General features: G+C 36.3%; 1 protein-coding gene across 2 annotated transcripts in view; it reads left to right on the forward strand.

Moving 5' to 3' along the window:
* itga11a (integrin, alpha 11a) overlaps positions 1-13,179 on the forward strand; it is a 57,490-nt gene that overhangs the window by 9,595 nt on the left and 34,716 nt on the right. The window contains exons 3-6 of one of the 2 annotated variants that reach the window (XM_014001563.1): positions 11,206-11,318; positions 11,782-11,873; positions 12,054-12,168; positions 12,252-12,379. In XM_014001563.1, the coding sequence (XP_013857017.1) occupies positions 11,206-11,318; positions 11,782-11,873; positions 12,054-12,168; positions 12,252-12,379 (448 nt within the window). Of the gene's footprint in view, positions 1-11,205; positions 11,319-11,781; positions 11,874-12,053; positions 12,169-12,251; positions 12,380-13,179 lie in introns of those variants that run through there. The other variant, XM_014001564.1, reaches the window with a different exon arrangement.

The raw sequence follows: 13,179 nt of genomic DNA on the forward strand, positions 1-13,179 counted from the left end.
TATATATATATACACCGCTTAGCTAAGCAATGTTTAACTGTCTGAAATGACCTCAGTTATTGAAGCTACAGAGATGAAGAAAGACAGTAAAGCAGTTTTGACTTACTGCTGACTTGGCAGAAAAACGGTTGAGTTTTTTATTTTATTTTAGTGTTTTCTCTGGAAAGATTCCGATCTACTGTACCTCTCCTGGGGCCAACAAAGTTTCCTCACATTAACCTGAGCTTACAAAATATACTGTAGTTTTGAACCAAATATCTCCAATCCATCATATTACCTCATAACTGATGCTGATTCCCAATGTACGGTATTATTAGGTTGACTGGCTCCTTGTGGTTTCCAAAATTAGATTCTGGCATCACCAAAATGTCTTTTGGCCTGCATCATATTGGCATTGTGTCAACGTCCAGCCTGCATACATTATACTATCTTTTTCTTTTTTCGCTCACTTTTGAAATGCTTCTGTGTTTTAGGGTTTACATGTTTCTAACAACCTTGATTAATCCATTTTCTGACAGGTAAACTCCTGCAATTTTACAAACAAAAATGCAAAAAAAAGGCAAAAAAAAAAAGAACTTGCAAAAGCTTTGTTATCTAGTAAAATATTAAAATGAATCACTTTTTACACTTGGATCAATTGTTTGTGTCTAATCATCTTCCAATTATCAAAACCTTATACATGTTTGACTTATCACCATTCAAAGGTACATTATGTGTACTGTCTCTCACACCTGCTTAAACATTTATATTTTAGTATCTAATACTAGAATATTTTCAGAGAAAATTTCTCACTCAGAATAAGCTGGACACAATTTGTTCCCATGTTTGATTTTTTTTATGTTACTGTGCAGCTTCTCTTTTCAAGCTCAGTCTGTTCATAAAGTTCCTGTTAATACTGTACGACAACACAAAAGAAAATAAACAAACAATCAATATCAACTTTTCTTTTTCCAGAAAAGGAGCCTTACCGTGTGAGCAACATTTTAGAAAATGATCCACCATTGCTTTCTAAGAACATGAGGTTTAATACCACTAATACAACCACAGCAGTGTAGCAGTAAATTCTTTGCTTGTTTATGTTCTCTTTAAAGTTTAAAGTTTAAAGTGTGCCTCTTGGCAAATTAATCTTCTTGACACCCCCAGGCCGCTTGAGATAAAAAGCCTGTGTGTGAGTGAGCGTGTGAAAACAGAAAGAAGCAAATTCAGAATTTTGCAGCTGTAAATAAAACAAAAAATAATTATATTAGCTCATAAAGTCAGGACAGCTCACAGACAGAATGTGATAGAGAGCTTTAGGATTTCTTGAATTCCAAGTCAGATTAATGAGCCGTGAGAGTTTTAAGATGTTTCTCATGACCCGGAGTCATTGTTGATTTTAGGGCTGAATACAGATTGAGATTCAAGTGTTTAAAAGTCAATTTGAGGCCTGAGAAAAACCACACTGTCCTAASGACTCACAAAGGTACAACATGAAAAAAAGAGAGCTGCCAGCTCAATTTGACAAACAAAATTTATTGCACAGCAAAATCCTACTTCTTTTAAAATATTCCATTCGGAGCGATGGTAAGCAAACCATGCCTACCAGGACTATAAAAGGTCTGATGAGGCAGAMGCATGTGGAATGAAGGTCACCAGAGACGCAGCCTCAGCTGAGGTAAATGTCTGAGAATGAGGTGGAAACATTTTTTTGGTGGAAGAGAGGATCTGTACAGGCTGTTCAAACAACATACATCCAGTGTAGCCAAGTCAGAATAGATGGTCTGGAATGTTAGTGGTTTTATTAGTTGTTTCAACACCTAAACTTACATAACACCCCCCCCCCCCCAAAAAAAAAAAAAAAAAAAAAAAAAACAGAAAGAAGGGAAAAAAAGAGTGAAAAAAAAACTAATCAAAAACCGTGTTTGTCATCTCCTCAATGTTTGGTTTATTACATTTAATGGTCTTGTTTTTGGCTTATCTGGGCATAATAAAATCTCCAGCTTTGAGTGGGTTTTACACTTTGGTTAATACTTGTTTTTTTTTCCCATGCTGGTAATTAGGTCATTTTATGGGTTTCAGGACCAACAAGACATTTAGTCAATGAAGCAACAGCTGCATACTCACTTTTCTTTTTGTGTACGTCTGTGGGTGTGTGCTGCACAGAATGTGACAGTTCTCAGCTGGAGAAAAGTGGGAATTTGCCCATTCATTCTGGTCAGGCACTCGTGTTGGATGATCTTTTCTTGCCGTTTCCATTACAGGTCCTATGAGGTGCCTGACGGGGTTAAAATCAGTGTTCTGTGTAGCCCAGTCAAATTTTTCCACACCAAACTAATCAAATCTATTTTACAGTTCTTGCTTTTTGCACTGAGACACTGTCATTTTTAGACAGAAAAGTGTTGCCACAAAGTTGGAAGCACAATGTCCAAAGTGTTTTGGTATGCTGAYRCATTTGGATTGCCCATCTTTGGAGATAAGGGGCCTAGCATGAAAAAGAGCCCCCATATTATCCCTTCAACTTTATGTTGGTATAATGCAAAGTGATGATGTTTTGGTACCTGCCAAACCCAAACTGTCATTTGACCTCCAAACAGAGAAGCAAGATTTGTAATACCACAGAACACATTTCCATTGCTCCACAGAACAGTGTCGGTGTGCTTTACATCACTCCTTCTGACACATGACATTGCACTTGGTTACAGTATGTGAGGTTTGCGTGCAGCTGTTAGGCTGTGCCAGTGGAAGTTTAAAACTCTTCAACAGAGCATAGGCAACTTTGACGCACCATATGTCTCAGCAGTCCCTGACCCTACGTGGTCTTCCACATTTCCGCATTTCTTYGCTGAACTGCTCTTTCTTCCACTTTCTAATATCACTTCCAGAAGTGATTAMATTTCTCAAACCATCTCATTGCAAAGGTGGGATCCTTTAACAGTACCACGCTCATCACTGTGCTCATCAKAATAACACACTTCATATTTTATATGGCAATGGAGACAGGGCTGTGTGAAAACAAATTAACAAAAGGTGAGAAGTTATTTCGCTTGATTTAAGAAAAAATATAAAGTTAAAATATAAGTGTTAAAGCAGACATAAGATGGATAGAAAAAAATATGCTTTCATTTTAAAAGTTCTAGTTTGCTACCTCTGGTAACAAATGACTTTTTCCAGTAATGATRACAAATCTTCATGTATGATCCTGTTTGTGTTAAATACAGACAGTATAGAAATGTTTCTTGTGCTTATTAAAACTAAATCTCCATTTTTGAGTTTCAAGAGGAAAATTCATATTTATTAATAAGATACACACTCTACAGTTGAACACTGGATTTCACTAGGCCATACCTGCAGATTTTGTGCTTTGTGTTATTTGATAGCCTGAGCAGCTGCTTTATTTCACTTTATTTGCACATTTTACTCCAGATTGATAAAAAAGGGTGGTTTAGTGCTATTATTCCAATGATTAATGCTTTTTAATTTTCTAATCTTGTTTCCCCTGGAGTGATTCCACCTTTTGAGCTTTGAGAAGAATTGAAATTCTTACAATTTCTGATGTTGCCAGAAAGTATCTGTGCCGGTTTTCCTTGATGTCTAAAAATTCTCACTTGTGTATTAGAATAAGAGCACGATCCCAGTTGGAACGATTCTACTAAAAGAGCGATTGTTATGAGTTTAACCTGAAGAAAGGCTGCAGAATTAGAAGGTGGTTTAGACCAAATAATGTAAGTATTCAATGATATTTTGGGTTCAAGGAAGTTACTAGAATGTTCCAGAGGTTTTATTAATCACATGATGACTTTACCTTTTTGCCAAGTACACAATAATTTTTTACTATAAAAGGGGAAAATCTGCCCACTTTTATTTTTTTTGCTGTTTTTGTTTGTTTAGTTTAGAGTTTAAACTTAATCAAATAAGATAGATACTACATCTCAGTAAATTGRCAGCTTGTGCTCATGAATTTCTGAACTGCCCACCATGTCAAAATGGACTATTTGTGCATATATCTGCACAATATGATGGCATATTAATTTATTTGCTTTAACATATTCTCTTTGGGCAGCTGTGAAGATRTCTTTAAATAGGTTAAATAGAGTTTGGCTTATAYGAGCTGAAGGGATAGTTGAACCTRCAAGTTATGCATCGTAAAATCCTCCCACTCACCTTTCCGCTGTTTGCTTTTCTATGGTTTTGCCAGGTCTTCTCAGCTGAGACTTGACCTCTTCTCATCAGTTGCACATCACTGAGGACAAGAGAAAATCTGTGAAGTCTGTCATTACTGTCTTTAAATTGTCTCCTGTGTGTGACTCATTTACCTTTTAAACTGAAGTCTTTTTTACACCAAACAGAGCTTATTCTAATAAATGTTAGACCAAACACAACTTAACATCCATACTTAAATGTTTAGTTTAAAATTTGGTATTTAAGATAGAAGAATAAAATGTAAATTATTTTTTCTAAACTTAATGAAGAGAAAAAACTTGTCCAAAACAATGAYTGGAAAAATAAATAGGTTTAGTGCTGGGTATAAAATGCAATGCTAAAGCAGGGGCACTTTATGCTGTTAAATACGCTGAATGATGGTTATTATAAGATGCTGGCTTCAGAAAAATAAATCTGTTATTCAAAAAAGCCCATGTGTAATCTCCAGGTACTACCTCTCTTGTTCAAATATTCTTTCTGATTTTGATTAAACAAGACCAGAATCATCAGAGTACAAAACTCCCGGCTTGAAAATACAACCCATAATCCATCTGGGGATATCTTGGGCCTAATCTTTGTATAAATGCTACTTTCSACTGGAACTCAGGAGTTTGTGATTACAACATTTCTGCATATGAGGTCATAAATGAGCGGCACAGCAGGGCTGTGGTTAGCACTGTAACCACACAGTAAGGTTACCGGTTTGAATCCCATCCCATTCCATGTGGGGCTCGTATGTTCTCTCTGTTTCTGCTTGAGTTTTTTCAGCTTCTAAGGTTTCCTCCCATTCTTCAGTCCAAAAAACATGAATGTTATGTATGTTGATCATCCCTTATTTAGACTAGGATTGAGTGGTGGATGGATAAATGAAGAACTCCAGAGAAAGTGCAGTTCTGTGAAGATKAATAGGTGCATCAACATGAGCTAAAAACTAAAGTCGGTGCACATTCAAGCATTATTTTAAGACTTACATCCCATCATGTTGACCACTTTCCCAGTTTTAGTTAAATTCAAAAAGGCATCTTCAAACTGTGTCATGTGATCAGTCAGTTTTAACAATTTAAAGCTAATTTTTTTATAGATGTTGAAACTTAGAATGAATCTGACCATTATATATTAGTCACTGAAGGGGAAACACTTTTTTTTTCATGTTGGATGTGTGAAAAAAAAGACAARTAGTTAAAATCATAAGCAAGAGTCATTCTACCATTCCAGCCCGATTAATCCAAGAGCTGTAGGGATACAATAGTTCAGGCTGGAAAAAGGTTCTGCATTGAATTATAGAATAGCGATGTTTCTAACGAGTTGACAAAAGTGACCATAAATTTCATTCATATGAAAATATGGAGGTTTGTGAAGCTGAAACATGCTTTGGGACAAACAAATTACAATAATTAGTGTATTCTTACGAAGGCCTCACAAGTCTTCTGATTTTTTTGTCATTGTTGGCTTAATGCACCCAGGCTAAATAAATGACTGGCAACAACAACAAAAAAAAAATGTGACTATTACAATAGACTTAATTTATGGGATAGCAATGGCACAAGTACTCTCATCTTGTTAATGCAGATGGATGAAATGCCATGAACAAGCGTGACACTGAAGTAGCATTCTCTGTGTTTGGGGCCTGGATGTGGTTTCACAGCGTACACATTGCCTTTTTCCATGTATGAAAAACATTACCGAGCTAATGACAGCCTGGGCTTTGGGATGGCACTTCCTCAAACCCCAAAATACTGTATTCCCTTGTAACCATGGTAGAAAATGTCCAAGCATTCTCTTGGGGTCGTKTTACATTTTTGAGTGTTTCTCCTTTTTCTTGCAGTGATGATACTCTTTCCCTAACGAACTTTATTGAATCAATTTTTTTCTAAACTTTATAATTACCTGAGTGCCAGACAACGATAGTCTGTTTTCATCAAGGTAGATGTGTCCTGACCTGAACCTAYGATGCAGTGTTTTCTCCTGCCAAGGCACAGCAATAACTGAGGCAATAATCRTGATATTAATAGCAATAAAAATGTGAGCGCTGCTGGAGCCACTGTGGAGAAATGACTTCCAGATTCTGTGAAAAGCTAAAAGTTGGCTTCAAGAGCAATAACAGTGATGCTTACTTCCATATGAGTCACTCTTTGATGTGCAGTGACAGACTGTTTGAACATTTCCCCTTGTCCTCCRTTGTTGTTGTTAGAATATATCAAGTCATAACTGGTACTAGAGTTTCTGGGAAAGTGGCTGGAAAATRGGTTTTGTTACACGTAAAGCTACAATTAAGGAACAGAATTATCCACCAAAAAGTTTGATTCTGAGGCTAAGTTTTATTTCCAAATGCAAATATGTAAAGTGATTTGTTAAACAAATATATTTGCAATATATTTTACAAAGTGGTTGCATCTGACAGGACAAATATATGCAACCTCTGGTCTGGATTTTCAACTCCCAACTCCCAAGTGATGACTCCAAGAAATGGGATAGCGCYATGTGTGAATACGTGAGGAAATCTTTCACAAAATTTACAGTGTGCATGTGTGAGTACTTATCAGAGTTACTGCTGGGTATCGTGTATTGTTTATGTACATACTGTTTTTGTATGATCTCAGAACAGTCAGTATAAATCAGGAGATTCATCCACCATTCTGCACGGTGATCCAGCCTAAACAAAACACTCAGATTTCCCAAGCATACAGTAGACAACATGCACTGTGCCCTGYATGCTTCAGCCAGATGTCTCTCCTGAGTATTTTGAGTTGTAAAAATGCATCTCACACGGAAAATTTCCCACTGTGAAGTGCCTGTGTGAAGGGGCCCCAYGTTGCAAAAGTTCAGACCTGATTTTTTTAAACAGTCCCTGATTTCCATGTCTCCAAACTGCTTTATTTGCTCTCAGTGTGTAGATGTAGAGCAACAAAAATAAGWGGTCTAAGTGTTTTCAAACTTTTAACACTAAGAAAGGTAGAACTCAGTTCTTAACTTCAATGTATTTTAAAATCGTAAAATATCTTTAAGGGAACAAGATGATGAATTTGTAGCAAAGTGGAAAACAGTTTCTACCTGTAACGTTCAGCCTGATGGTTAAAATTACACAATACAAAGCCAATACTATTAGAGGTTATATTATGTTTCCTTTTATCAGACAGTATATTATATTGATCTTATATTGAGGTTATCATTAATAAAGCTGCTGTGTTGCTGCAACTTAATTTTCATTTAAACCATTAAAACTTCAGTTTTTAACTACGCATCTGAATTTCATAAAAAAATATAGATAACTGTATAAATGTTTMATTTTAAGAGGCAAGTCAGTTGAAAACCAATTCTCATTTACAATGACGACATGGTCAATTAGCATCAATACAACACAAAATGTCAGAGAATGAAGACACGGCACAAATAGTATATTGTACAATTAAACATAATATAACACAAGGAAATTWGATTAATTCAGGAAAGAACTTGCTATTTTTGTTTGTTTAAATCAAATTGTTATTAAAGAACATAATGCTAGAATTTGATATGTAATTGTTTATTATGACACTGCTCCCATTTGAATGACTGAAGGAGATGCTACAAATGATTAACTGAATGTTAGATCCAGTGTTGTGTTTTCAGCCTTAAGTTTAAACAGAATAAGAGTTGGTGTGTCTTATCGATGTGTTCTCTCTGTAGTATAAACAAAAGTTGGTTAMGTTAAYGTCTGACRTAAAAGGTAACACCTTCAGGGGTGTAACCAGAAAGAGACTGAAAATGTTAAAACGTTTGAATCATTAGGAGATGAGAAGAAGTTCTGAGTTGTGCAGAGAGTCTCTGCTTAGATTCAGACTGGGCTGTTTTTGTTTTGGTTTCCTGATACGGCTTTTAACTCTGAGGCCCGTGCTGTGAGCTGCTGWATGGAGCTGACTGGAGCAGATGAGAATAAAGATTTTTAGAAGATATCCAACAGTTTTTCTGCTATATTATTCAGACTTTCATTTTTAAACWTGCTGATTTCTACATGACCGCCAAGAAACTGAGCTGTGTCATCACAAAATGAATTCTGTTTATGGAGACTGTACAGGGTGGAGTAATGTTTCATTTACAGATGATATAGGCTGAAATGTCATTTCTTTAAAAAATACTTAAATTCCTAAGGAGTTTTACTTTTTTCCTTAAAGTCTTTACATGACCGTTTTTGTGATTCAGTCATAAAAAGCTGCAATAATTTAGACATGAAAGTTTCCCTTGACAAATCTCCAAAGAATTTGAAAAAGGAATCTAAAACCATAGTCGCCACACAAGTAAGATTTAAATTCAACCATTACATTGCACAATGTTTCTGGGCCTCGGTAGTTTGGTGGTTAGTGCTGTGGTTTCCTAATCCTGAGGCTGTGGGCTCAAGCCCCAGTTGTGTCAGTTAGGGCATCTGATACAAAACAGTTGCCAAATCGATTGGGTCAGTTTGGTTGCTGTTGTTTCCTTGGCAGGGGAAAGGGTCTGAAAGAAAACCATTRTATAATGGATTTACATCATGGCCAAAGCACTTTTATTTGTAATAAACCAGAATCTGTTCAATATCTACGGAGCCCGTGAGGGGACATGGGGAGATTTTTTTCTTTTGTGTTCCCACGCAATAGTATTGCGTTACCTCACAATACTTTTGCGTTACCTCGCAAACTTTGTGCATTACCTCGCAAAATTGTTTTGCATTACCACGCAAAAGTTTGTTTTGTATATGAAATGAATTAAATCAGACTTTTATTTTGAAATATCCGTTACCAAAACAGGATGTGTTGCCACAGTTCGTGAGATTGACATTGATAATGCGTGACTGCATTGTGTTAAAATATCGGCAGATGACATACTTCCATGCGTGGCTGTGTGATATATTCATTCTGAAGCTGAATTAAAGCAGTAGGCTAACTCGCTAATGGTGAACATGTGAATAACCGGCAGGCACAACAGTGATAAACGACTTTTGCGAGAGAACGCAATGGTATTGCGTGGGAACGCAAAAGAAAAATAAATCCCCCCATGTCCCCTCGTGGGCTCCATAAATATCAGATGATTTGCCAAGAAATATTATCTAGAYAACAATTACTACTGGCCAACAGGACATGTTTCCAAGATTTCACCTAGGCTATGAAGTTTCAAACATGTTTTGGGTTTTAGTTGTTGCCAATGTTTTGCCTAATTGTTAGATTTTAAAAAGGGAATCTTCACTCCAGAGCTATTTCACTCTTGTGCTTTGTTTTAGACTAGTTAGAGCTATGTTTTCTGTTGTTTTCTAAGATTAGCAACTCGATGAATATACTGCATATGTTCATGGAACCTCCGGATAAAACGTTCAGTAGTTTGTGAGGTTTCTGAATTCCAGAAACAGTTTGATCACTAGTTGCCATCCAGATACTTTTGCCTTCATTCATTTACGTTAAGTCAGTACCACTGATACATTGATTCTGAATATCAATGGAGTATTTACCACAAACAGGAACCCATCTATCCTGAACCCAGGATATCTCAAACATGCATGAATGAGTAAAGTAGCACCCTGAGTATGTTTTTGATGAAGGAATGACATTATAACGTTATATGTAATACCCCACCTCCACCCCCTTTAAGGAAGGCTCATTTTTCSTCCAATGTAACTGTGCCACAGAGCCTAAAGAAAGAACTATAAAGATATGGTTTTATGAGTTTGTGTGGAAGAAGCTGACACAGACACCTGACTTTGCATCAAGCACCTTTGGGATGAGTTGGAATAAAGATTGYGAGCCTCTCGTCCAACATCAGCACCTGACCTCATAATGCTCTGCAAAATGAATGGACACAAATTCCCACAGAAACACTCCAAAATCTTGTGGAAAAGTCTTCCAAGAAGAGTGGAAGCTGTTGGAACTGAAAAAGCAAGATTACATAATTCCATAAAGTAAGAGAACTCCCTCGTGGAAATGAAGCTCCTGTGTCCTGATGCATCTCAGTAATCCAGGTAAAAAATCAAAAGGAAAAAAAGCCTGCATTTTGCCTGAAACTCTCAGACTGAAGAAGTCTCTTGGAAGAGAGACGAAACGTTTCATTAGAGAAGAACCCGTCCAGAGGACCTATACAATTTTTTTTTCCTTTTGAAGCTCCTGTGCTTCTTTTGTATTTCTGAAGGTGTGCATTAGTGTATCTGATGCAGTTCAACAACTTACATTTCCATTCTGAAACTTTTTCGGAGATTTTGTTGTGAAATGACAATACAAAATTTGATAAGGCTTTAGGCATATTGGACTCAAAAACGCCGACTACGAAGAGCTAAAAAAATTACCATTATTATATTATTTTAAACAAACAAAAATAAATAAATAAATAAATAAATAAATAAATAAATAAATAAACTGGTAATAAAACTTCATAACTCAAAATATTCATCAGGAGGAACGAAGAGACATGAGGGTGCACAAGAAAGACCAGAATGTGACATAATACACCAACAATGCTCGACTAATGTGAGAATGGAAACTGACAGAATATATTGACTGGTGTTAAAGAGAAACTGGAGACATCTGGGCTAAATGAAGACCGGTGAGGGTTGACAAAGCTGGAGCAGAGGAGTAGAACCTCTTTTTCTGACTGAGGCTCAAATTAATACACAAAGAAGACACAAGGAACAGAAATGAACATAAGAATCTTCAACCACAGCAAGTGTAACCAAAAGGGAAAGTGTGTGATACTTAAACAGAAAACTAAAGACGTAAAGCACCAATCCTGACTAAAATGTCAGCACTAACCAGCTTCTGTGTGGCTGTGTGAAAAGTGTTCCTGAAAATGAAGCTGGTGATGCTGGAAGTGAATAAACACAGCTACTTCCTTGGAAAAATAAAAGTCTTGTCAGTCAGCCCAGATACTTTGTGTGGGTCACTGATATTAAAAGTCCCAATCATATCCCCAGAGAGAGTTGGATACCCATGCACTCAGGAGAGGAGAGACTAAGTGAAGTTGTTCATTAACTGAAACCTACAAAGATAAATCATTTTAACTTTTGAAAACTTTTTCCTTTTTTTTTTGCAGGCTATTAGTTGGGGCCCCTTATGAAATGACTGGCCCTTATCAAACAGGGGATGTTTATAAATGTTCACTGAGCAAACGAATCAATGGCAATGGCTGCCTGAAGCTCAATTTAGGTATAGTATTACAAAACACCACTCAACTTTTTACCACATCTCAACAAGAGCTTTACAGTAAATAAAACCAGAGGTTTTTAGCATTGCATATAGGTTAATATCTGTTGATTTTTTTCTAAAGTATGTCAGCAAACATCATGGTAGCATGTGTAAGACAGAAGTGTGGGTGCCATACCAATCATTTCACATTTTTTATTGGTTTATGTACTTTTCCACGTGTGTGTTTTACCACACATTTTTACTGCTTGGTTTCTCATACGGGCTGCATGTGTTCTGTTGGTTAGGCACTCACTTGAAGTTTAGTTGAGTAAACATTTCGCTCGGAGGATGTGGATGCTGAGTTGACTAGCCAGACAGCAATAACAAACCGAAGTCCCAGATGGTTTTTGTTCTCTGTAGGACTGTGTGCATGCATGGATCTGTGCGTCTGAGACCTTCTCAGTGAAATTCCTTTTCCTTCAAGGAAAGATATCCCTGACCAACGTGTCAGAGCGAAAAGACAAGATGAGGCTGGGAATGACCCTCACGACTAACCCTAAAGACAACAGCTTTGTGGTGAGACTTTWAAAAAAACAAGCTTTGCTGAGTGAAAATAAGCATTTTTGTTTTGACTATAAGTGCAGTTTTATTTAAGTTTTTTTTGCTTCCACATCTCCCTGCATGATTTATCTCCCAGCATATTAATTTTAGACTTTGAGCTCTTGCTTGTGTAAACATTGTTTTTTTATGTTTAAGGCGTGTGGGCCTTTGTGGTCATACGAGTGTGGCAGCTCCTACTATAGCACTGGAATATGCTCCAAAGTGAATTCAGGTTTCAAGTTCTCCAGGACAATTATGCCTGCTTTTCAAAGTGAGCTTAAAAACATTTGTTCTATTAAATTCATGTACAAACATCTTTCTTTGTGTATGATTATCCTTTTTTTTAATGTTCAGGATGTGAAACCTTTATGGACATAGTGATTGTTCTCGATGGATCAAACTCCATTTACCCCTGGTATGAAGTGCAGGATTTCCTTATTAACATTCTTCAAAAGTTTCATGTTGGACCGGGTCAAATCCAGGTGCGTATGAACAGAAGAAAAGAGAGGATTTCATTTTTAGAAGAGTCTTCACTGCTATTTGTTTTACACGTTTATTGTGTCTAGTATGTTCTATTATTTTTTGTGGGATTTAGGTTTTTATTCTTCCCCTTATCTCAACCACAAACTAGCTGTGCACCCTTTGAAATAGAAATCTGATTTAACACCTAAACATCAAGCCTATTCATGTGATTATTGTCACATTTACTGGTCATGTCTAATACAATTTCAAATTAATTAATAATTTATCCGAAACATAATCTAAATCATCTAATGATGGGATAAGCTGAAAGAAATATTGGAAAACAAATACATATTAACCTCAATGCAGCATCTACAGTTTTGCTTCAACAAATACAATTTTTGCATTAAAATTTTGAAAAAAATATGTTTTCTTTCTCACAATATGAACCTTTAACCTGACACGTAACAGTGTGTGACCCTTTAAAGGTAAAGGACCTGTTAATGTTGACATATTACATCAGAAACACACAGTTTATATCAGTTTTTTGCAGCAGTCTTTTGTTTCCATTTCCAAAATTGTTAATAGGAGTATTTCTTTTCCTGAAAACAGCTGCAGTTTGAATCAACACTTAAATTAATATTAAGTCCTTGTCAGACATTCTGTAATCTCACTCCAAGGCAACCTGAACACACAGATGATGGTCACTGGATCATTAAAAGTTTTTATTATTCGTGTTGTATTTATACAAGTTAATAGACTCCGTTTCAGGAATCTCATCACACAGCTCTGTCTTTTTTATTGAGTCAATGAAATGTGT

Source organism: Austrofundulus limnaeus, unplaced genomic scaffold, assembly GCF_001266775.1.
Source record: "Austrofundulus limnaeus strain Quisiro unplaced genomic scaffold, Austrofundulus_limnaeus-1.0 Scaffold9, whole genome shotgun sequence".
In the NCBI taxonomy this organism is placed as follows: domain Eukaryota; kingdom Metazoa; phylum Chordata; class Actinopteri; order Cyprinodontiformes; family Rivulidae; genus Austrofundulus; species Austrofundulus limnaeus.